This window comes from Salvelinus fontinalis, chromosome 5 (genome assembly GCF_029448725.1).
Source record: "Salvelinus fontinalis isolate EN_2023a chromosome 5, ASM2944872v1, whole genome shotgun sequence".
In the NCBI taxonomy this organism is placed as follows: domain Eukaryota; kingdom Metazoa; phylum Chordata; class Actinopteri; order Salmoniformes; family Salmonidae; genus Salvelinus; species Salvelinus fontinalis.
The window spans coordinates 3,338,726-3,365,536 of NC_074669.1; the positions used below are offsets into that span (position 1 = coordinate 3,338,726).

The 26,811-nt window shown below is 43.5% G+C and overlaps 1 protein-coding gene across 8 annotated transcripts in view; it reads left to right on the forward strand.

The window, feature by feature from the left end:
- LOC129854911 (tight junction protein ZO-1-like) overlaps positions 1-26,811 on the forward strand; it is a 177,750-nt gene that overhangs the window by 23,300 nt on the left and 127,639 nt on the right. For all 8 annotated transcript variants that reach the window (XM_055922068.1, XM_055922070.1, XM_055922072.1 and 5 more), the window contains exon 2: positions 6,736-6,961. In XM_055922068.1, coding sequence (XP_055778043.1) covers positions 6,736-6,961 — 226 coding nt within the window. The remainder of the gene's footprint in view (positions 1-6,735; positions 6,962-26,811) is intronic.

Sequence of the window (26,811 nt, forward strand, 5' to 3'; positions counted from 1 at the left end):
CTACACACAATACCAGATAATGAGAAAGCAAAAACACATTTTTATAAATTGATGCAATTCTTTTTATAATAAAACAGTATTCAGACCCTTTACTCAGTAGTTTGTTGAAGCACCTTTGGCAGCGATTACAGCCTTGAGTCTTCTTGGGTATGACTCTACAAGCCTGGCGCACAACGCACGGGTGTGAATACAATGTAAATGATATATTTCATTATCAATACATTTGCTAACATTTCTAAAAACATGTTTTCACTTTGTCATTATGGGATGGGGTATTGTGTCTAGATGGGTGAGAGAAAAAAACCATCTCTGGAATCCATTTTGAATTCAGGCTGTAACAACAAAATGTGGAACAAGTCAAGGGGTGTGAATTCTTCCTGAAGGCACTGTATATCCGTGTTACTGATAGACAGCCTCTTTCTCGTGAAAAAGGAGGCTGTTTCTACACACAGTGTCTAGTTTGAGATGTCCCAGTCTCTGTCTCTACGTACACATCTCTGCTGCCTCTCAGATGCAAGCTGCTGTCCAGCGTCGCCAATAGTTACCAAAACACTACGTCAAACTGTGAGTGTGTATGCTATGAGATGTATAGGAGTGTGTGTATGTTATGAATAAAGACGCTGTGTGTGTGTGTGTGTGTGTGTGTGTGTGTGTGTGTGTGTGTGTGTGTGTGTGTGTGTGTGTGTGTGTGTGTGTGTGTGTGTGTGTGTGTGTGTGTGTGTGTGTGTGTGTGTGTGTGTGTGTGTGTGTGTGTGTGTGTGTGAATGAAGAAGTACTTAGAGAGTGGGTAGAGAGCATTATAAATAAGAGGTTCTGCTGATGGTCTGCTGATAGAGGTTCTGTTGATGGTCTACTAATAGAGGTTCTGTTAATAGTATGCTGATAGAGGTTCTGTTGATGGTCTGTTGATGGTCTGCTAATAGAGGTTCTGTTGATGGTCTGCTGATGGTCTGCTAATAGAGATTCTGTTAATAGTATGCTGATAGAGGTTCTGTTGATGGTCTGCTGATGGTCTGCTGATAGAGGTACTGTTGATGGTCTGCTAATAGAGGTTCTGTTGATGGTCTGCTAATAGAGGTTCTGTTGATGGTCTGCTAATAGAGGTTTTGTTGATGGTCTGCTAATAGAGGTTATGTTGATGGTCTGCTAATAGAGGTTCTGTTGATGGTCTGCTGATGGTCTGCTGATAGAGGTACTGTTGATGGTCTGCTAATAGAGGTTCTGTTGATGGTCTGCTAATAGAGGTTCTGTTGATGGTCTGCTGATAGAGGTTCTGTTGACGGTCTGCTGATAGAGGTTCTGTTGATGGTCTGCTGCTAGAGGTTCTGTTGACGGCCTGCTGATAGAGGTTCTGTTGACGGCCTATTGATGGTCTGCTGATAGAGGTTCTGTTGATGGTCTGCTAATAGAGGTTCTGTTGATGACCACCAAACCGTAACAATGCTGGGCCAATTGTCCGCCGCCCTACGGGACTCCCGATCACGTCCGGTTGTGATACAGCTGGGGTCTGTAGTGACGCCTCTAGCACTGAGATGCAGTGCCTTTAGACCCCTGCGCCACTCGGGAACCCGACAGTGGAGCCTTACCTTCAAAAAGATGAAGTCTAACAGTAAGCAGAACAGAAGTAAATGATCTCCTGACCTTCTAAAAGCCTGCATGCTGGGTGCAGCTTGGAACTCTATGCCAAATGCGCGTGTGTGTGTGTATGTGTGTGTGTGTGTGTGTGTGTGTGTGTGTGTGTGTGTGTGTGTGTGTGTGTGTGTGTGTGTGTGTGTGTGTGTGTGTGTGTGTGTGTGTGTGTGTGTGTGTGTGTGTGTGTGTGTGTAAGAAACCAACTTTTGATGAATCAGTGTTCCACCTAGAGTGGCGGTAAAATCTCCATCATAACACCTGTACGTGTATTCTATTAAACAATGTAGATCAAAAACAGACTAGGACGTCTGTCTCCAAATGGCACCCTATTCCCTATATAGTGCACTACTTCTCACCAGAGCAATTCCCTATATAGTACACTACTTTGACCAGTGCCCACAAGGCTCTAGTCAAAGGTAGTACAGTATGTAGGGAATAGGGTACCATTGGTGACATAGCCACTATCTAGCCATCCCACTGTAGCAGAAGGCAATAAGTTACTCTCTCTGACTTCCTGCCTGAAGGCTATTGGCCGACGTCCGTTCTAGAATCAACGTGTAAGAGATGGCCTCTGACTGTGCAAGACTACCTTGGGTCTGTGATGCATTCAGAGACTCTCTTTCCTATCAGCTGCTCGCCTTAGTCACTTTGGCTCTGTCGCATTTGTCTAAAAAGTCTTCGCCTGGCATCTTTCATTGCTCCAGGAGATGGGTGTAGAAGGAGTGAACGCTGACCGGAGTGACCTTTCAACTCTGTTGTTCTGTTATTATGCATGCGTTACACATTTTCTCACAGAAAATCCATCTGAAAAGGCATTTGTCTTTTGCGAGCTTTACTGCTCTGTTTCCGCTCATAGGTTATTCCTCTCTTTTTCTTTCACCACTTTTTAAACATTTAGTCACAAAACCCTCTGGAGTATCATAGTCAGCCACTTAAAATGGAAATGGATCTCTCTCCCTCCTGTCTCGCCCTCTCTCCTGTCTCGCCCTCTCTCCTGTCTCTCCCGTCTCTCCCGTCTCTCCAGTCTCTCCCTCTCTCCTGTCTCTCCCTCTCTCCTGTCTCTCCCTCTCTCCTGTCTCTCCCTCTCTCCTGTCTCTCCCTCGCTCCTGTCTCTCCCTCTCTCTTCTCTCTCTTCTCTCCCTTCTCCCTCTCTCCCTTTCCTCTCCCTCTCTCCCTTTCCTCTCCCTCTCTCCCTCTCTCCTGTCTCTCCCTCCCTTTCCTCTCCTCTTTCAAGTATCATTTGAGAGTAAATCCTGGTTAAGCATGTTCTGTCAAGACAGTCAAAGCCCTCCCGAGTGCCGCAGTGGTCTAAGGCACTGCATCGCAGTACTAGAGGCGTCACTACAGATCCGGGTTCGATCCTAGGCTCTGTCGTAGCCTGCCGCGACTGCGATAGACGGCGTACAATTGGCCCAGCATCGTCCGGGTTAGGGGAGGGTTTTGCCGGCTGGGATGTCCTTGTCCCATCACGCTCTAGCAACTCCTTGTGGCAGGCTGGGAGCGCTGACTGCGGTCGCCAGCTTTACTGTGTTTCCTCTGACACATTGGTGCGGCTGGCTTCCAGGTTAGGTGAGCGGTGTGTCAAGATGCAGTGCGGCTTGACGCAATCGTGTTTCACAGGACGCATGGCTCTTGACCTTCCAAAAACTACCAATTGGATATCACGAATTGGGGAAAAACATTTATAAACCTAAATATATATATATATATAGAAGAATAAAAACATAATAATAAATAAATAAAAAACATTTGAAGGAACAAATTGAGAGTCTAAGCCGCTACCTCTAGAGCACCACTACTACATGGGTTAAACTCCCTCTCTATCTACACTGCTCAAAAAAATAAAGGGAACACTAAAATAACACATCCTAGATCTGAATGAATGAAATATTCTTATTAAATACTTTTTTCTTTACATAGTTGAATGCGCTGACAACAAAATCACACAAAAATTATCAATGGAAATCAAATGTATCAACCCATGGAGGTCTGGATTTGGAGTCACACTCAAAATTAAAGTGGAAAACCACACTACAGGCTGATCCAACTTTGATGTAATGTCCTTAAAACAAGTCAAAATGAGGCTCAGTAGTGTGTGTGGCCTCCACGTGCCTGTATGACCTCCCTACAACGCCTGGGCATGCTCCTGATGAGGTGGCGGATGGTCTCCTGAGGGATCTCCTCCCAGACCTGGACTAAAGCATCCGCCAACTCCTGGACAGTCTGTGGTGCAACGTGGCGTTGGTGGATGGAGCGAGACATGATGTCCCAGATGTGCTCAATTGGATTCAGGTCTGGGGAACAGGCGGGCCAGTCCATGGCATTAATGCCTTCCTCTTGCAGGAACTGCTGACACTCTCCAGCCACATGAGGTCTAGCATTGTCTTGCATTAGGAGGAACCCAGGGCCAACCACACCAGCATATGGTCTCACAAGGGGTCTGAGGATCTCATCTCGGTACCTAATGGCAGTCAGGCTACCTCTGGCGAGCACATGGAGGGCTGGGCGGCCCCCAAAGAAATGCCACCCCACACCATGACTGACCCCCCGCAAAATCGGTCATCCTGGAGGATGTTGCAGGCAGCAGAACGTTCTACACGGCGTCTCCAGACTCTGTCACGTCTGTCACGTGCTCAGTGTGAACCTGCTTTCATCTGTGAAGAGCACAGGGCGCCAGTGGCGAATTTGCCAATCTTGGTGTTCTCTGGCAAATGCCAAACGTCCTGCACGGTGTTGGGCTGTAAGCACAACCCCCACCTGCGAACGTCGGGCCCTCATACCACCCTCATGGAGTCTGTTTCTGACCGTTTGAGCAGACACATGCACATTTGTGGTCTGCTGGAGGTCATTTTGCAGGGCTCTGGCAGTGCTCCACCTGCTCCTCCTTGCACAAAGGCGGAGGTAGCGGTCCTGTTGCTGGGTTGTTGCCCTCCTACGGCCTCCTCCACGTCTCCTGATGTACTGGCCTGTCTCCTGGTAGCGCCTCCATGCTCTGGACACTACGCTGACAGACACAGCAAACCTTCTTGCCACAGCTCGCATTGATGTGCCATCCTGGATGAGCTGCACTACCTGAGCCACTTGTGTGGGTTGTAGACTCCGTCTCATGCTACCACTAGAGTGAAAGCACCGCCAGCATTCAAAAGTGACCAAAACATCAGCCAGGAAGCATAGGAACTGAGAAGTGGTCTGTGGTCACCACCTGCAGAACCACTCCTTTTTGGGGGTGTCTTGCTAATTGCCTATAATTTCCACCTTTTGTCTATTCCATTTGCACAACAGCATGTGAAATGTATTGTCAATCAGTGTTGCTTCCTAAGTGGACAGTTTGATTTCACAGAAGTGTGATTGACTTGGAGTTACATTGTGTTGTTTAAGTGTTCCCTTTATTTTTTTGAGCAGTGTATAATTCTGCTCTAGCATGTTCTCTCTCTCCTCCTTCCTTTCCTACTATCCTATGGGAGGGACTTCCCTGAACTACTTGGGAAAGAAGAGAAACACACAGACTTCTGGTTTGATACCTCGAAGTAGTGCCTGGTGTAACCATACCTTACTGAGTGAAGCTGCTCCCAAGTGGCGCAGCGGTCTAAGGCACTGCATCTCAGTGCTAGAGGCGTCACTACAGACCCTGGTTCGATTCCAGGCTGTATCACAACCGGCCATGATTGGGAGTCCCATAGGGCGGTGTACAATTGACCCAGCGTCGTCCGGGTTAGGGTTTGTCCGGGGTAGGCCATCATTGTAAATAAGAATTTGTTCTTATTAACTGACTTGCCTCGTAAAATAAAAAAACATTTTAAAAACGGTCTGTCTCTGCCACAGGGCCTGGGTGCTACAAAGTTAAGCTTTGAGACCAAACTGTGGTTGCCTGGTCTCTGGCCGCCAACACTTAACTCTCCTTGTGTCCGCTCCTTTCATTAAAAAAATATATTTCTGGTAGTTTGCTCACTCAAAGTATTACCTGGTGTAGCTATACAGTTACCAAGTTATAACTGTCTCTCCTTACCACAGGGCCTGTCTCAGGCCCGCACACACACGCACGCACGTCAGCTCCAGGTTTAAACAGCCAGAAGTGCATCTCCTACAGAGACTGGGTGACATTCAATCCAAATAAATCCTATTATACACCGCTGCTTTAAATGCCAGGTAATTCAACAGGGAACTGTTGAATTGTGGCCTTTATAGAAACAAACATGAAGAATGACCATCCTGGTCTTCTCTATTCACAGTAAGTCTGTCGGCTTATTATTGTCTGTTTGTGTTACTTTTCTTTCTCACTCAGTCACGCCTGTGGTGCATTGTGGGCTGGCTCTGATAATAGAGCCTACTGAGTCCTTAAAAGTTTAGGACTGGTTTGTGCATCTCCATTAACATTGTGTTTCAGGCCAGGACTAGACTTAATCTGGAAACCATGATATCCAGCATGTTAGTCCATCAGGACTTCTTCTTCCTGGGTTCATTCACTAAGACACAGTCCTGCTAACACTATGGTTCATTCACTAAGACACAGTCCTGCTAACACTATGGTTCATTCACTAAGACACAGTCCTGTTAACACTATGGTTCATTCACTAAGACACAGTCCTGCTAACACTATGGTTCATTCACTAAGACACAGTCCTGCTAACACTATGGTTCATTCACTAAGACACAGTCCTGCTAACACTATGGTTCATTCACTAAGACACAGTCCTGCTAACACTATGGTTCATTCACTAAGACACAGTCCTGTTAACACTATGGTTCATTCACTAAGACACAGTCCTGTTAACACTATGGTTCATTCACTAAGACACAGTCCTGCTAACACTATGGTTCATACACTAAAACACAGTCCTGCTAACACTATGGTTCATTCACTAAAACACAGTCCTGTTAACACTATGGTTCATTCACTAAGACACAGTCCTGCTAACACTATGGTTCATTCACTAAGACACAGTCCTGCTAACACTAGAGGCCAGGCACTTGTCCACTGTTAATTGTTTGTAGTTTTGCTGCAACCGATTCGACCTTCAGTAACAATTTATATTCTCGTCTCTTCTATTCTCGGAGTGTGTTCAGTATGATGATCCTGATGGGATGTTTTTGTCTGACCCTCAGGATTCACCCCAGCCTCCTCCACCCCGGCAATCTCCCACACGGCAGAGCCAGCCGGGGTCAAGGCCTAGGTCAGGGACAGGGTCTCGGACTAGGACACGGGAGCGGCTCGATCTCTGCATCATCGTCTGTGAGCAGCATACATCAGGCCAAGCCTTCGCTACGCAGGATCAAAGGACGCATCCACAGGAGCAAGAGCCTGGACAGCGTCGACCTGCTGGACTCCAACGTAAGTGAAGACACTATGTGACAGACCTTTTCCTATTACTTCAAGCCCCTAAGTAATAATATGGTCATTTAGCAGATGATTTTATTCAAAACAGACAGAACTGGTAACATTTACAGATTGAATATGACACCACATCAGTGGGGAGGGACGGCTCATAATAACGGCTGGAACAGAACAAATGGAATGGCATCAAACACATGGAAACCATGGAAACCATGTGTTTGATGTATTTGATACCATTCCACCTATTCCGCCCCAGCCGTTACCACGAGCCCGTCCTCCCCAAATAGGGTGCCACCAACCTCCTTTGCACCACATGCCATGTACATGTTTATATGAGCTAGCTACATAGCCCTAGCTAGTAATATGGTCATTTACCAGAGGCTCCTATTCAAAGTGACTTAAAATACATATATGCACTGACTCACTGTACTGTATATGGACCCATGTACAAGTTTATATGAGCTAGCTCCATGTTGCACCTAAGTAATGATAAGTTCATATCCAGAGTGATTTGCTGAACAGTCAGCATTGGTAGTGACACATTCAGTGCATGTGGCCCATTCTACTGTAACCTGTGTGAAATGGCTAGCTAGTTAGCATGGTGCGCGCTAATAGCGTTTCAATCAGTGGCGTCACTCACTCTGAGACCTTCAAGTAGTTGTTCGGCTTTTGTGGAGCGATGAGTAACGGTGCTTCGTGGGAGGCAGTTGTTGATGTGTGCAGAGGGTCCCTGGTTCAAGCCCAGGGAGGGGGGCGAGGAGAGGGACGGAAGCAAAACTGTTACACTGGTATTGAACTCAGTCACTCTGCCTCACTGAGACATTGGAACCACAGTCACTCTGCCTCACTGAGACATTGGAACCACAGTCACTCTGCCTCACTGAGACATTGGAACCACAGTCACTCTGCCTCACTGAGACATTGGAACCACAGTCACTCTGCCTCACTGAGACATTGGAACCACAGTCACTCTGCCTCACTGAGACATTGGAACCACAGTCACTCTGCCTCACTGAGACATTGGAACCACAGTCACTCTGCCTCAATGAGACATTGGAACCACAGCCAGGTTCAGGTTCATGGCTATGCTTGGTTCAGAGCCAGGCTGAGAGGATGAAGGCTGGTTGGTCTGAGTAACCAGCTAGTGTTCAGTTGTAGTATCCATCTCTGAATTTGGTTTGCTTTATTTGATCATTAAAAGTACATGGAAGTGTGCTCCAGCCAGAGACAATGGTGACATAACAACTATGAAGGATAATTAAACAGTAAGGCCCTAGGGGGTGTGGTATATGGCCAATATATCATGGCTAAGGGATGTTTTATGCATGATGCAACGCTGAGTGCCTGGATACAGCTCTTAGCCAAGGTGCCTTATTGCTATTATAAAACTGGTTACCAATGTAATTAGAGCATTAAAAATAAATGTTTTGTCATACCCGTGGTATACGGTCTGATATATCACGGCTGTCAGCCAATCAGCCTTCAGGTCTCAAACCACCCAGTTTATAACACACAATAAAACTCTAAAGGCTTATTTCCATTATAGTCCTGCTGCTGTCCGTCGGCCTGTCTGTCCTCACAGAGAGGAGAGACTCAGAGTGACTTACCGCAAACTCTTTATGTCTTTATGAGCTGTCAATCTCACACACACACACACAGGATATATGCACGCTCCCACAAACAAACACACCTCCGTTTCAGGTTCAAAGAGCCAGAGAGGCCACTGTCACGTCACTGTGTCTCTCTCTCCATAGACTAAGAACACAGCTGATGGCCTCTGGCCTCTCACACTGTATATGACTTTAGTACACTGTGTGTGTGTGTGTACATTGCACACAAGTGAGGGAAAGGGAAACTTGCTGACTAGCTCAAACCCAAATGCAGCTGATGGAAGTAATGGTCCGCCTTACAGTGAGTGATGAGGGGCTGCAGCTGTGGAGAGGAGAGGACCCGGGGAGAGGAGAGAGGAGTTGAGAGGAGGAAAGATCTACCTATCAGTGAGTGATGAGGGGCTGCAGCTGTGGAGAGGAGAGGACCCGGGGAGAGGAGAGAGGAGTTGAGAGGAGGAAAGATCTACCTATCAGTGAGTGATGAGGGGCTGCAGCTGTGGAGAGGAGAGGACCCGGGGAGAGGAGAGAGGAGTTGAGAGGAGGAAAGATCTACCTATCAGTGAGTGATGAGGGGCTGCAGCTGTGGAGAGGAGAGGACCCGGGGAGAGGAGAGAGGAGTTGAGAGGAGGAAAGATCTACCTATCAGTGAGTGATGAGGGGCTGCAGCTGTGGAGAGGAGAGGACCCGGGGAGAGGAGAGAGGAGTTGAGAGGAGGAAAGATCTACCTATCAGTGAGTGATGAGGGGCTGCAGGACTCAGGAGGAACCAGAGCTGTGGAGTGGATCTCTTTTCAGCAGCATCCCACTACAACCTTCACTCACATAGTGTGGGAAAACAAGTCCACTGCTTCATAAATGTTTTATTCATTTCTGGTTTATATGGATAGAACAGATCAAAACACTGAGTAAAAAAAATGTTATGATGCCTTGTACTACAGCATCACACTACAACCTCACAGATGGCCTCTGCTACTAAAGTGTATGGGGGGGGGGCATATTTGATTGGTTGTGACATGTAACGTTATGCCCATTAGTTGAATTACATCATCCCACTACTAAAAGCTCCTTCACACAGGGCTGGAGAACCAAACTGCTGATGTGGAGATCTGGGACGGATTCATTGTGCGTTTTATACTGAAGCAAAATCGAATTTGATCTTGCATTAGGTTTTGATTGAAGAACAATCACTATAATTGGGGCGGCAGGGTAGCCTAGTGGGTCAGTAACTGAAAAGTTGCTAGATTGAATCCCCGAGCTGACAAGGTAGAAATCTGTCATTCTGCCCCTGAACAAGGCAGTTAACCCACTGTTCCTAGGCCGTCATTGTAAATAAGAATTTGTTCTTTACTGACTTGCCTAGTTAAATTAAATAAAAATACATTGTGGCATGTCTAACCATTAGTTTTTATGGCACTAAAACCTCAGTCAGAGGGGTATACAGCCAAGAAAGAGCAATGACTTAGCCAGCTAACTTGCCCTTAAATAGGCATGGTCCAACTGACTCAACAACCCAAAAATACATTATCTAAGTTTTACTTTCTTATGCTGCGTTTAGATGGTACGAGGTAGAAGGTAGACGGCAAACCGGATGTCATTGTTTCCAACGAGAGCACGATGGTAAATGCAGTCTGGCTGTGAATGCGGTAAACCTCCACGGTAGACGGCCCTTGCCGACCAGTGTTAAAATATTTCAACTTTTGCAGTCAGCCGTAGCGTTGGTTTCTTCCGGATGTTGATTTGCACTGTTTGTTTACTGTAATCACCATAGCAACGCGTACAGTCGTGTTTGCTTGCTTTTGCTGTCACGGTCTTTCAGCTACGCGGACTGGTATGAAGTACAACCCTCAGGCCTGTTACTGCTGTCCTGGGGTCTCTTGGCTTCATAGTGTTATACTCATAAACAACATCCATGCTTCATAGCATTTGGTTAATTTCTGGATTATTTGGATAGGGACAGATAGACGCATTGAATAAACAAACAGGAATCTGTCTCGTTGCACCACAGTGTCTATATATTCAGATTTTCAACACCTGTCCCTTGCAGTATCATTTTGAGTCTTTCAGTTATGTTTGGAAGTGAATATATGATTTGTCGGGGTGTAAATATGCATTAATTCAGGACCATTAATACAATTATAGTGCTCCTTGCTGGGTATTGTAGTTATTACTCCATAATAGGGGGGATTTCTGTTTCTGTTTTCATGTTTGATGGCCCATCCCTTTGACTTCATGGCCAGGGGGCGGTGCCGTGGCTGTGGGCCCACTCTCACTGTCATTGTGTTGGCAAGATGGCCATTTGTTCACAGAAAGCTTGAATCAGATGTTTGTGCTAAGGCTGCAGAAAGCACAACAGAGATAGTCCTTCTCCCTCTATCAACCATACTTGAAAGAACAGACACTGGGGAAGAAGAGAGGAGAGGTTGCTTAGCCTCTATGTAGGCCGTCATTGTAAATATTAATTTGTTCTTAACTGACTTGCCTAGTTAAACAAAGGTTACATTTATTTATTTATATTTTCTGATCCATTCTTTCATTCATATGTCTTTACATCTAGAGCAATACCTCTTCCCTCAATACCTCTTTCTAGTATTTTATCATTCTGCCTCTTTTCCTAATCATCCCTCCATCCCTCATCCTCCATTCATTCACTCCTCTGTCCTTTCTTCCATAAAAAGCTTCCTCTTTCTAGTATTTTATCATTGCAAAGTCTCTTTTTGTTTTCACCTCAACCTTTGTCTTTCTCCTCTCTCTCTCTCTCTCCCCCCCCATCCTCCACCCCTGCTGTACTAAGGACAACCACAATGTCAGGGACAGAATGTGTACATCCCAAATGGGACCCTATTCCCTATGTAGTGCACTACTTTTGACCAGAATAGGGCACTATGTAGGGAATAGGGTATTTCAGACTGCAGACAATGTCATTGTGAGTTGACATAACTAGCCAGGGACGGACTTATCCATCTCATATCTATCTTTCTATCTTACAGTATTATGCAGCAGTGAATGTAAAGTATAATGAATTTGATTAGTTGGGATAAGAACTGAGCTTCCTTTTAATGAATAAATGTACTGCGCACACCACACACACACGCGCACCCCCGTAGGCTTTCTTTGTGTACATTAGACTTCTTCACCGAGACAATAGAGACATATGAGTCATCTTTCCTGCTCTTCAGAGGAGTTTTAAACCCCCACAGAACATACTTTGCGTCCACAATGCCCCCCCCCCCCCCCCCCCCCCCTATTTCCTATGGGCCCTGGTCTAAAATAGCGTACTGTGTAGGTAGGGAACAGGGTTCTATTTGGGACGTTAATTTCTTGCAGTAATATCCTGGAGGAGTTCTACAACAGTGATCATTTCCATCTAAGGACCTTGGTTATATATGTGAGAACTAAGACGATGTGGTTTTTTTTTTATGCAGTATTTTTCTTGCCCCCATCAGCTAGTTCAGAGAATATTTTCAGGAATGTTTTCTGCAGAGAGGTTAGAGTATATCCCAGGCACTATATAGTGCACTACTTTTGACCAGATACATGGCACCCTATTCTCTAGTGCACTACTTTTGACCAGATACATGGCACCCTATTCCCTAGTGCACTACTTTTGACCAGATACATGGCACCCTATTCCCTAGTGCACTACTTTTGACCAGATACATGGCACCCTATTCCCTAGTGCACTACTTTTGACCAGATACATGGCACCCTATTCCCTAGTGCACTACTTTTGACCAGGAGGGAACCCCCATTTCTCTATAGCTAATCATAGGGAAGTAGTTTGGGGGGTGGGGTGTGTTGTCTATATAGGTCTGTTAATACAGGACTAGTAAAGGTCTGTTAATACAGGACTAGTAAAGGCCCAGTGTTACAGACGTCTATATATGTCTGTTAATACAGGACTAGTAAAGGTCCAGTGCTACAGACGTCTATATAGGTCTGTTAATACAGGACTAGTAAAGGCCCAGTGTTACAGACGTCTATATAGGTCTGTTAATACAGGACTAGTAAAGGCCCAGTGTTACAGACATCTATATAGGTCTGTTAATACAGGACTAGTAAAGGTCTGTTAATACAGGACTAGTAAAGGTCCAGTGTTACAGACGTCTATATAGGTCTGTTAATACAGGACTAGTAAAGGTCCAGTGTTACAGACGTCTATATAGGTCTGTTAATACAGGACTAGTAAAGGCCCAGTGTTACAGACGTCTATATAGGTCTGTTAATACAGGACTAGTAAAGGTCTGTTAATACAGGACTAGTAAAGGCCCAGTGTTACAGACGTCTATATAGGTCTGTTAATACAGGACTAGTAAAGGTCCAGTGTTACAGACGTCTATATAGGTCTGTTAATACAGGACTAGTAAAGGCCTGTTAATACAGGACTAGTAAAGGCCTAGTGCTACAGACGTCTATATAGGTCTGTTAATACAGGACTAGTAAAGGTCCAGTGTTACAGACGTATATATAGGTCTGTTAATACAGGACTAGTAAAGGTCCAGTGTTACAGACGTCTATATAGGTCTGTTAATACAGGACTAGTAAAGGCCCAGTGTTACAGACGTCTATATAGGTCTGTTAATACAGGACTAGTAAAGGCCCAGTGTTACAGACGTCTATATAGGTCTGTTAATACAGGACTAGTAAAGGTCTGTTAATACAGGACTAGTAAAGGACCAGTGTTACAGACGTCTATATAGGTCTGTTAATACAGGACTAGTAAAGGTCTGTTAATACAGGACTAGTAAAGGCCCAGTGTTACAGACATCTATATAGGTCTGTTAATACAGGACTAGTAAAGGTCTGTTAATACAGGACTAGTAAAGGCCCAGTGTTACAGACGTCTATATAGGTCTGTTAATACAGGACTAGTAAAGGCCCAGTGTTACAGACATCTATATAGGTCTGTTAATACAGGACTAGTAAAGGTCTGTTAATACAGGACTAGTAAAGGCCCAGTGTTACAGACGTCTATATAGGTCTGTTAATACAGGACTAGTAAAGGTCTGTTAATACAGGACTAGTAAAGGCCCAGTGTTACAGACGTCTATATAGGTCTGTTAATACAGGACTAGTAAAGGTCCAGTGTTACAGACGTCTATATAGGTCTGTTAATACAGGACTAGTAAAGGTCCAGTGCTACAGACGTCTATATAGGTCTGTTAATACAGGACTAGTAAAGGCCCAGTGTTACAGACGTCTATATAGGTCTGTTAATACAGGACTAGTAAAGGTCTGTTAATACAGGACTAGTAAAGGCCCAGTGTTACAGACGTCTATATAGGTCTGTTAATACAGGACTAGTAAAGGTCCAGTGTTACAGACGTCTATATAGGTCTGTTAATACAGGACTAGTAAAGGCCTGTTAATACAGGACTAGTAAAGGCCCAGTGCTACAGACGTCTATATAGGTCTGTTAATACAGGACTAGTAAAGGTCCAGTGTTACAGACGTATATATAGGTCTGTTAATACAGGACTAGTAAAGGTCCAGTGTTACAGACGTCTATATAGGTCTGTTAATACAGGACTAGTAAAGGCCCAGTGTTACAGACGTCTATATAGGTCTGTTAATACAGGACTAGTAAAGGTCTGTTAATACAGGACTAGTAAAGGCCCAGTGTTACAGACGTCTATATAGGTCTGTTAATACAGGACTAGTAAAGGTCTGTTAATACAGGACTAGTAAAGGTACAGTGTTACAGACATCTATATAGGTCTGCTAATACAGGACTAGTAAAGGTCTGTTTATACAGGACTAGTAAAGGCCCAGTGTTACAGACGTCTATATAGGTCTGTTAAATACAGGACTAGTAAAGGCCCAGTGTTACAGACTTCTATATAGGTCTGTTAATACAGTACTAGTAAAGGTCTGTTAATACAGGACTAGTAAAGGCCCAGTGTTACAGACGTCTATATAGGTCTGTTAATACAGGACTAGTAAAGGTCCAGTGTTACAGACGTCTATATAGGTCTGTTAATACAGGACTAGTAATACAGGACTAGTAAAGGCCCAGTGTTACAGACGTCTATATAGGTCTGTTAATACAGGACTAGTAAAGGCCCAGTGTTACAGACGTCTATATAGGTCTGTTAATACAGGACTAGTAAAGGCCCAGTGTTACAGACGTCTATATAGGTCTGTTAATACAGGACTAGTAAAGGCCCAGTGTTACAGACGTCTATATAGGTCTGTTAATACAGGACTAGTAAAGGTCTGTTAATACAGGACTAGTAAAGGCCCAGTGTTACAGACGTCTATATAGGTCTGCTAATACAGGACTAGTAAAGGTCTGTTTATACAGGACTAGTAAAGGCCCAGTGTTACAGACGTCTATATAGGTCTGTTAAATACAGGACTAGTAAAGGCCCAGTGTTACAGACTTCTATATAGGTCTGTTAATACAGTACTAGTAAAGGTCTGTTAATACAGGACTAGTAAAGGCCCAGTGTTACAGACGTCTATATAGGTCTGTTAATACAGGACTAGTAAAGGTCTGTTAATACAGGACTAGTAAAGGCCCAGTGTTACAGACGTCTATAAAGGTCTGTTAATACAGGACTAGTAAAGGCCCAGTGTTACAGACGTCTATATAGGTCTGTTAATACAGGACTAGTAAAGGTCTGTTAATACAGGACTAGTAAAGGTCCAGTGTTACAGACGTCTATATAGGTCTGTTAATACAGGACTAGTAAAGGTCCAGTGTTACAGACGTCTATATAGGTCTGTTAATACAGGACTAGTAAAGGTCTGTTAATACAGGACTAGTAAAGGTCTGTTTATACAGGACTAGTAAAGGCCCAGTGTTACAGACGTCTATATAGGTCTGTTAATACAGGACTAGTAAAGGTCTGTTAATACAGGACTAGTAAAGGTCCAGTGTTACAGACGTCTATATAGGTCTGTTAATACAGGACTAGTAAAGGTCCAGTGTTACAGACGTCTATATAGGTCTGCTAATACAGGACTAGTAAAGGTCTGTTTATACAGGACTAGTAAAGGCCCAGTGTTACAGACGTCTATATAGGTCTGTTAAATACAGGACTAGTAAAGGCCCAGTGTTACAGACTTCTATATAGGTCTGTTAATACAGTACTAGTAAAGGTCTGTTAATACAGGACTAGTAAAGGCCCAGTGTTACAGACGTCTATATAGGTCTGTTAATACAGGACTAGTAAAGGTCTGTTAATACAGGACTAGTAAAGGCCCAGTGTTACAGACGTCTATATAGGTCTGTTAATACAGGACTAGTAAATAACCAGTGTTACAGACGTCTATATAGGTCTGTTAATATAGGACTAGTAAAGGTCCAGTGTTACAGACGTCTATATAGGTCTGTTAATACAGGACTAGTAAAGGCCCAGTGTTACAGACGTCTATATAGGTCTGTTAATACAGGACTAGTAAAGGTCTGTTATTACAGGACTAGTAAAGGCCCAGTGTTACAGACGTCTATTAATACAGAACTAGTAAAGGTCTGTTAATACAGGACTAATAAAGGCCCAGTGTTACAGACGTCTATATAGGTCTGTTAATACAGGACTAGTAAAGGCCCAGTGTTACAGACGTCTATATAGGTCTGTTAATACAGGACTAGTAAAGGTCTGTTAATACAGGACTAGTAAAGGTCTGTTAATACAGGACTAGTAAAGGCCCAGTGTTACAGACGTCTATATAGGTCTGTTAATACAGGACTAGTAAAGGTCCAGTGTTACAGACGTCTATATAGGTCTGTTAATACAGGACTAGTAAAGGCCCAGTGTTACAGACGTCTATATAGGTCTGTTAATACAGGACTAGTAAAGGTCTGTTAATACAGGACTAGTAAAGGCCCAGTGTTACAGACGTCTATATAGGTCTGTTAATACAGGACTAGTAAAGGCCCAGTGTTACAGACGTCTATATAGGTCTGTTAATACAGGACTAGTAAATAACCAGTGTTACAGACGTCTATATAGGTCTGTTAATACAGGACTAGTAAAGGCCCAGTGTTACAGACGTCTATATAGGTCTGTTAAATACAGGACTAGTAAAGGCCCAGTGTTACAGACTTCTATATAGGTCTGTTAATACAGTACTAGTAAAGGTCTGTTAATACAGGACTAGTAAAGGCCCAGTGTTACAGACGTCTATATAGGTCTGTTAATACAGGACTAGTAAAGGTCTGTTAATACAGGACTAGTAAAGGCCCAGTGTTACAGACGTCTATATAGGTCTGTTAATACAGGACTAGTAAAGGCCCAGTGTTACAGACGTCTATATAGGTCTGTTAATACAGGACTAGTAAAGGCCCAGTGTTACAGACGTCTATATAGGTCTGTTAATACAGGACTAGTAAAGGTCTGTTAATACAGGACTAGTAAAGGCCCAGTGTTACAGACGTCTATATAGGTCTGTTAATACAGGACTAGTAAAGGTCTGTTAATACAGGACTAGTAAAGGCCCAGTGTTACAGACGTCTATATAGGTCTGTTAATACAGGACTAGTAAAGGTCTGTTAATACAGGACTAGTAAAGGCCCAGTGTTACTGACGTCTATATAGGTCTGTTAATACAGGACTAGTAAAGGTCTGTTAATACAGGACTAGTAAAGGCCCAGTGTTACAGACGTCTATATAGGTCTGTTAATACAGGACTAGTAAAGGTCTGTTAATACAGGACTAGTAAAGGCCCAGTGTTACAGACGTCTATATAGGTCTGTTAATACAGGACTAGTAAAGGTCCAGTGTTACAGACGTCTATAAAGGTCTGTTAATACAGGACTAGTAAAGGCCCAGTGTTACAGACGTCTATATAGGTCTGTTAATACAGGACTAGTAAAGGTCCAGTGTTACAGACGTCTATATAGGTCTGCTAATACAGGACTAGTAAAGGCCCAGTGTTATAGACGTCTATATAGGTCTGTTAATACAGGACTAGTAAAGGTCTGTTAATACAGGACTAGTAAAGGTCCAGTGTTACAGACGTCTATATAGGTCTGTTAATACAGGACTAGTAAAGGCCCAGTGTTACAGACGTCTATATAGGTCTGTTAATACAGGACTAGTAAAGGTCTGTTAATACAGGACTAGTAAAGGACCAGTGTTACAGACGTCTATATAGGTCTGTTAATACAGGACTAGTAAAGGTCCAGTGTTACAGACGTCTATATAGGTCTGTTAATACAGGACTAGTAAAGGTCTGTTAATACAGGACTAGTAAAGGTCCAGTGTTACAGACGTCTATATAGGTCTGTTAATACAGGACTAGTAAAGGTCCAGTGTTACAGACTTCTATATAGGTCTGTTAATACAGTACTAGTAAAGGCCCAGTGTTACAGACGTCTATATAGGTCTGTTAATACAGGACTAGTAAAGGTCTGTTAATACAGGACTAGTAAAGGCCCAGTGTTACAGACGTCTATATAGATCTGTTAATACAGGACTAGTAAAGGTCTGTTAATACAGGACTAGTAAAGGCCCAGTGTTACAGACGTCTATATAGGTCTGTTAATACAGGACTAGTAAAGGCCCAGTGTTACAGACATCTATATAGGTCTGCTAATACAGGACTAGTAAAGGTCTGTTAATACAGGACTAGTAAAGGCCCAGTGTTACAGACGTCTATATAGGTCTGTTAATACAGGACTAGTAAAGGCCCAGTGTTACAGACGTCTATATAGGTCTGTTAATACAGGACTAGTAAATAACCAGTTCACTCTACTTTTATCACATTTTTGTTGTGTTTACCAGCATTTGTAACTTGTTTGAAAAATGTTTACAAGTTTCAAGACAATACTTTGCAAATGCAACTTAATTCTATGTGAAATCTGAGTGAGTGTGTACATTTCCGTACTTTTCCATACTGGTCCCCCGTGGGAATCGAACTCACAACCCTGGTGTTGCACATGCCATGCTCTACCAACTAAGCCTCATCGTCACAAACCACTTGATGTCTCCATGTACTCAATTACTGTATTGTACATTGTTTTATCGTCATAGTGATGAAAAGTCTACAGGTAGAAACCTAGATGACCAGCCTATGTACAATACACTAATGTACATTTACATTAAGTGGTTTGAAAGGATGGTAAATTAACACTGCACAACAACAACAAAAAATCGGTTGTTTTCCCATGTTATTTGATCAAGAAAAATATTTAGTTTGATGTGGATGTTTGATGACAGAGTTTTGTTATTTCTAGATTCCATTAGAATGACATCACAAAGAAAGGAACAGGGCAACAACTCTCCCAATTCCAACTATTGAATCCTGCTAAAATCATTCATCAAAATCATTAATTATACAACTACCTTTTTTTGCCAAAGCAGAGATGCTACAGACGTCTATATCGGTCTGCTAATACTAGTAAAGGCCCAGTGCACTACATTGGTGAACAAATATTTATAGCAAAAAAATGTATTTTTATTAACAGATTTTTTTTAAATTCATATTTTTCAGGGGGCGCTGCATCACCCTCAACAACCCTACTTTCCGTGGCTATGTGTAAAGGCAGTCATTGTTGTTCTCCTCCTCAAACGAGGAGGAGCATGGATAGGACCAAGATGCGGATTGAGGGAAATAAGCCATCTTTTAATGAACACAGCAAACAAGACACTACAAAACTACAAAACAACAAACGTGACTAACCTTCAACCGTCCTGTGTGGACACAGGAACAAACACCCACAAAACCCCAGTGAAACCCTGGCTGCCTTAGTATGACTCTCAATTAGAGACAAACGATACACACCTGTCTCTAATTGAGAATCACACCAGGCCGAACACAAAACCCAACCTAGAAATACAAAACATAGACTACCCACCCAAAACACACGCCCTGACCATAAACACATACAAAAACAACAGAAAACAGGTCAGGACCGTTACACTATGAATATAATGCACTTCTTTAGACCAGAACTGCCATTGCGGACACAGACAAACTAAGAGGGCCCTACTTGTATATGATGTACCATCTTTAATCACAGATTATCTGATGTACCAGATGCATCTTTAAAACCAGTTTATCTGATGTACCAGAGGCAGTTTTAAAACCAGTTTATCTGATGTACCAGAGGGCATTTTAAAACCAGATTATCTGATGTACTAGATGCATCTTTAATACCAGATTATCTGATGTAGCAGAGGCAGTTTTAATCTCAGATTATCTGATGTACCAGATGCAGTTTTAATCTCAGATTATCTGATGTGCCAGATGCAGTTTTAATCTTAGATTATCTGATGTACCAGATGCAGTTTTAAAACCAGATAAAAGCACTAATCAAAATAATCACTCTTTAAAAAGGTGCATGATTACTCAACCTATCTGCTCAAAGTCTTGCATAAATCTGCTCTCCCCCTCTCCTTGTGTTTATATGCACACACACACACCTAAATTCCCCTTTCTGGCTGCAGTAAAGGCTACTGTGAACAGAGGTTCCCAAAGCACCCTCCCCACCCCCCACCCCCCACCTAGCGTAGGCATTTTTCCTCTGTTCAGGCCTCTGAATGTGCTGCAGCTGCATTTATGGAGGAGAGCGGACTAGCAACTGCTGCTGAATGAGCCAATCTGCATATTCAGGGTTTGTTGTAAGGAGATGGTTCCTATGTGAAGGAGGAGGAGGAGGCGTGGAGAAGGTGGAGGAGGAGGAGGAGAAAGAGAAAGAGAAGGAGGAGGCATGGAGAAGGAGAGTGTGGGAGGGGGCTTATGCTGTGTGATTACAGTGGAGTGGGAGGTTTTGTGTGAAGTGAGGGGAGGACAGGAGGGTGTGAGAGGGAAGAGGACAGGAGGACAGGAGGGGATGTACAGGGAGGAGGACAGGAGGGTGTGAGAGGGAGGAGGACAGGGGGGTGTATAGGGACGAGGACAGGAGGATTATAGGGAGGAGGACAGTACAGGGGGGTGTATAGGGAGGAGGACAGTACAGGGGGGTGTATAGGGAGGAGGACTGGAGGATTATAGGGAGGAGGACAGTACAGGGGGGTGTATAGGGAGGAGGACGGGAGGGTGTATAGGGAGGAGGACAGGAGGATTATAGGGAGGAGGACAGTACAGGGGGGTGTATAGTGACGAGGACAGGAGGATGTATAGGGAGGAGGACAGTACAGGGGGGTGTATAGGGAGGAGGACAGGAGGGTGTATAGGGAGGAGGACAGTACAGGGGGGTGTATAGGGACGAGGACAGGAGGATGTATAGGGAGGAGGACAGTACAGGGGGGTGTATAGTGACGAGGACAGGAGGATGTATAGGGAGGAGGACAGTACAGGGGGGTGTATAGGGAGGAGGACAGGAGGGTGTATAGGTAGGAGGACAGTACAGGGGGGTGTATAGGGACGAGGACAGGAGGATTATAGGGAGGAGGACAGTACAGGGGGGTGTATAGGGAGGAGGACAGGAGGGTGTATTGGGAGGAGGACGGGAGGGTGTATAGGGAGGAGGACGGGAGGATGTTTAGGGAGGAGGACAGTACAGGGGGGTGTATAGGGAGGAGGACAGTACAGGGGGGTGTATAGGGACGAGGACGGGAGGGTGTATAGGGAGGAGGACGGGAGGGTGTATAGGGAGGAGGACAGTACAGGGGGGTGTATAGGGAGGAGGACGGGAGGGTGTATAGGGAGGTAAGGAGAAGCTCTGTCTTATATGACACTGGGTTGGAGTAGAGCTAGCATGGTGTTTAGTTTGCCTGTGTGTGTGTGTGTGTGTGTGTGTGTGTGTGTGTGTGTGTGTGTGTGTGTGTGTGTGTGTGTGTGTGTGTGTGTGTGTGTGTGTGTGTGTGTGTGTGTGTGTGTGTGTGTGTGTGTGTCACGTGTGTGGAAGGCATGGAAGCCATGCCTGCCTGGGGTGTAGTGTGTGTGAGACCCCACTGTCTCTGTGGAAAACAGCAGATGTTAGGAGCAGTGACTCAGGAGCAGGGTCTTTGGAGAAGGGTGTGTGTGTGTGTGTGTGTGTGTGTGTGTGTGTGTGTATGAACATCCATACAGATGAGACCCACTGCACATCACTGCATGCACTTTGACTACGATTAAATAAATATAATTCATATTTTCTCTCGAAATTAAAATATTTATGGTTGGTATGTGTTATGTACCATAGGTATTCCCTTTGAATTGCCTAATTAATATCATAACAAAGAAACATATAGGGGGGCCCTGGATGATGCATTGAATTGAATATTGATGATCGTACTGTTCACTCATAATTAATAACGTGATGCATTGAATTGAATATTGATGATCGTACTGTACACTCATAATTAATAACATGATGCATTGAATTGAATATTGATGATCGTACTGTTCACTCATAATTAATAACGTGATGCATTGAATATTGATGATCGTACTGTTCACTCATAATTAATAACATGATACATTGAATTGAACATACTTTACTTTGCGCTCTCCACTATAAATCCGAATGACTCCTATTGACTTTTCCTTCATTATTTATGACAGAGGGAGAGATCGTGGACATTAAGTACAATCAGTAGACATAGGATTAGTCACAATAATGAACCACTAAACTAATAAAACAAGGATTGTTTCCATTCTCTATCAATCTAATGCCATGTTTTTACAATTAGAGTACATTTCAGTTAAAATCAAACTTTATTTTGTAACATGCGCCGAATACAACAAGTATTCGTTTCAGTTAGAGTTTGAATGATGCTGTGTGGTTTGGGGTTGATAAGGGAGCGATTGAAATTTACACAATTGTTACCCAGGAGGAAAATGGGAGATACTTACTTTTTCAATTTCAGTCAGGGGGAGGGTATAGTATTAGTATTTAGTATTAATATTAGTATTAGTTTTAGTATTTAGTATTAGTATTTAGTATATATATTTTGTTTGCCTTCACCTCCCTTGTCTCACCTCACTTGCTCATATTGTATATAGACTTATTTTTACTGTATTATTGACTGTATGTTTGTTTTACTCCATGTGTAACTATGTGTTGTTGTATGTGTCGAACTGCTTTGCTTTATCTTGGCCAGGTCGCAATTGTAAATGAGAACGTGTTCTCAATTTGCCTACCTGGTTAAATAAAGGTGAAATAAATAAATAAATAAATTTAGTATTCGTTTTAGTATTAGTTTTAGTATTTAGTATTAGTTTAGTACTAGTATTTAGTATTAGTATTAGTATTTAGTATCTTATTTCTTTATTTGTCCAGGGGAGGGTTATGTAATTTGTAATCGATTAAATGTCATATTGCTCAGTGAGAATGAGTTGCTTGTTATAGTATGTGTATCTGATGCTGCCCCTCATCCCTGCTGGGCGGGTTAGATCAAGGGGTCCTAGTGTGGTCTCAATTGATCGGCTATACCAAGAGCATGCTTGGAGAAGCACAGGGCAAAATTATATTTTCTAAGAAAATGTACTTCCTTCCCAGGTTTTTTGCGCTACTGGGATTGGTGTATATAAAACTAGGGCTACACTGCATTACACACTTACACATCCCAAATCATGAGCCCTGGTCTGCCCTGCTCTTGCTGATGAAAACCATTTTGTGCTGCTTAACCAATGGCTGTGTTGTGTAACCAATGGCTGTGTTGTGTAACCAATGGCTGTGCTGCCTAACCAATGGCTGTGCTGCCTAACCAATGGCTGTGCTGCCTAACCAATGGCTGTGTTGTGTAACCAATGGCTGTGCTGCCTAACCAATGGCTGTGTTGTGTAACCAATGGCTGTGTTGGGTAACCAATGGCTGTGCTGCCTAACCAATGGCTGTGTTGTGTAACCAATGGCTGTGTTGTGTAACCAATGGCTGTGCTGCCTAACCAATGGCTGTGTTGTGTAACCAATGGCTGTGCTGCCTAACCAATGGCTGTGCTGCCTAACCAATGGCTGTGTTGTGTAACCAATGGCTGTGCTGCCTAACCAATGGCTGTGCTGCCTAACCAATGGCTGTGCTGCCTAACCAATGGCTGTGTTGTGTAACCAATGGCTGTGCTGCCTAACCAATGGCTGTGCTGCCTAACCAATGGCTGTGCTGCCTAACCAATGGCTGTGCTGCCTAACCAATGGCTGTGCTGCCTAACCAATGGCTGTGTTGCGTAACCAATGGCTGTGTTGTGTAACCAATGGCTGTGCTGCCTAACCAATGGCTGTGTTGTGTAACCAATGGCTGTGCTGCCTAACCAATGGCTGTGCTGCCTAACCAATGGCTGTGCTGCCTAACCAATGGCTGTGTTGTGTAACCAATGGCTGTGTTGTGTAACCAATGGCTGTGCTGCCTAACCAATGGCTGTGCTGCCTAACCAATGGCTGTGCTGCCTAACCAATGGCTATGCTGCCTAACCAATGGCTGTGTTGTGTAACCAATGGCTGTGCTGCCTAACCAATGGCTGTGCTGCCTAACCAATGGCTGTGCTGCCTAACCAATGGCTGTGTTGGGTAACCAATGGCTGTGCTGCCTAACCAATGGCTGTGCTGCCTAACCAATGGCTGTGTTGGGTAACCAATGGCTGTGCTGCCTAACCAATGGCTGTGTTGTGTAACCAATGGCTGTGCTGCCTAACCAATGGCTGTGTTGGGTAACCAATGGCTGTGCTGCCTAACCAATGGCTGTGCTGCCTAACCAATGGCTGTGTTGTGGAACCAATGGCTGTGTTGTGTATGGTAGCACTTCAGGAGGCTAGTCAAAGGCTTCTTCGGGGGGAAAAATGTATTTGTCACATTTGTGCACCATACTATGCCTACTGATGTCCTGTTCAGTTTGAGAGGGAGAGAGCGAAGATGAGAAGGAGGAACGGATTTAAGCTTGCTACTGCTATAATTGATTTGAATAAGAACAATATTTTTCGTTGCCCATAATGAGCTATTTGTCTGAGTTATTGACCTCACAATAAGCCATATTTGAGTAATTTACATAGCTTACATTACTTGTCAGAGACTCCAGTCATCCAAGTTATAGACTGTTTTCTCTGCTACCGCACGGCAAGCGGTTCCGGAGCTCCAAGTCTAGGATCAAAAGTCTCCTCAACAGCTTCTACCCCCAAGCCATTAGACTGCTGAACAATTCATAAAAATCACCATCAGACAATTTACATTGACCCCCGTCCCCGTCCCCGTCCCCGTCTTGTACACTGCTGCTACTCGCTGTTTGTTTGTTACCTATGCATAGTCACTTTGCCCCCACCTACATATTACCTTAACTAACCTGTACCCCCGCACACTGACTCGGTGCCGGTGTCCCCTGTATATAGCCTCGTTATTCTTATTGTGTTACTTTTTATTAGTACTTTTTATTTTATTCTACTTGGTAAAGATTTTCTTAACCAACAGTGCAGTTCAAGAAGTTAAGGGCTTGTAAGTAAGCATTTCACGGTAAAGTCTACACTTATTGTATTCGGCGCATGTGGCGAATAAAGTTTGATTTGATTTGATATGAAGCGGCAGCCATGGAGATGGACAGCGCATTGGTGCTGAAAGTAGGCTGATTCATTTAAACAGTCTTCATTTTAATTTGACTTTAGGCTACTAACAAAAAGAGGGTTTTGTGAGTCTATTTCTTCCTATTCAAGCAATAAGAGGTAGTAGGCCTAACTGTTTGACAGACAAAATTATAGCCTTCTATCCATAGATTTTTCAGCCAATTTGTCACGCCCTGACCTTAGAGATCCTTTTTATGTCTCTATTTTGGTTTGGTCAGGGTGTGAGTTGGGGGTGGGTATTCTATGTTCTATTATTTCTATTTCTATGTTTTGGCCGGGTAGGGTTCTCAATCAGGGACAGCTGTCTATCGTTGTCTCTGATTGAGAACCATACTTTAGGTAGCCCTTTTTCCCCCACCTGTCTTTGTGGGAAGTTGACTTTGTTTATGGCACATAGCCTTTAGCTTCACGTTTTTGTTTTGTAGTGTTTATTGTTTTGTTCGGCGTCTTTTCATAATAAAAAAGAAAATGTACGCTCACAACACTGCGCCTTGGTCTTCCTTCAACGACGCCCGTGACACAATTACGTCAGTCACCATGTACTCCTTAAATATCCCGGTGTCAGTGAAGGCCTTATTAGGCTATACAGTCATTCTACGCTGCTATTTGAGTTTACTTTTAGAAACACGAGTTTGGCCAGTCTTTGTTTTGAGGATTATGCGAGATATGCATGCCTAGTTTGTTCATTTAGCCTAGTCAACACAAATATATTTTCTAACAACATGCAATAAAATTGAATAAATTAGATAATTATAGTTTCCTCGAATGAAAAAAAAAGTTACCAGTGCATATAGGCCTACCTGATTTATATGCAGCTGCTGTGTTAAACAACAAAGGGCTTTTTCTCTAATTCAATGATGATCAGATACTTCAGTTGTAGCTGGTTCTGTTGCGCTACATTTTTACACAGTTGATAGACAACTTTAACACTGTTCTAAACCTAAAGACTATCCTCTTTTTAAAAATAATGGCCTGTATAGAAATCAAACCCTCTCTGGTGTTGCAGCATGCACTCATTCGTTGTCATGCTCTGTTGTGGTATTTAAAAGATTCTACTTGTCTCCAGTCATGTTAAAATAAATGTAGAATTGTATGAAATGTGTTTATAAAAAGGCTATTTTGTGTCTCGAACCGCAAATAAGATGATAGATTCACATGCAGTGCTTTTATTATAATCCACAACCTTCTGACTACTTTGTCATGTAATGCTAACAAAACAAAGTACAGTTTCTAGAACTGCATATCTAAGGCACTGGTCTGTTCTACTGTAGAAAGAGTAAGGGTAAATGGTAGGCTTATGTAACCGATGTGAAATGGCTAGCTAGTTAGCGGTGGTGCGCGCTAATAGTGTTTCAATCGGTGACATCACTCACGCTGAGACCTTGAAGTAGTTGTTCCCCTTGCTCTGCAAGGGCTTTTGTGGAGCGATGGGTAACGATGCTTCGAGGGAGGCTGTTGTCGATGTGTGCAGAGGGTCCCTGGTTCGAGCCCAGGTAGGGGGGCGAGGAGAGGGACGGAAGCAAAACAGTTACACATATTCTCTGCTATACACTTTATGTTTTAATTATTATTCTGGGTATAGGGGAGGGTCACTTGTTATATATAAATGTTTAACTTAAGGGAGGGCCATCCATTTTCATTGCAGAGAGGTCTAATTTTCTCCAGGTATCCCTCATTATAAAAAACGTACTGCCCCTAACGATATTCGTTCGACTCTGTTGTTGTTTGTGAAGGAATATTTAGATACCGGACCAATCTAATAGTATTTTCACAATTAGAGTATACATTTCAGTTAGAGTTTGACTTTGAACGATGCTGTGTTT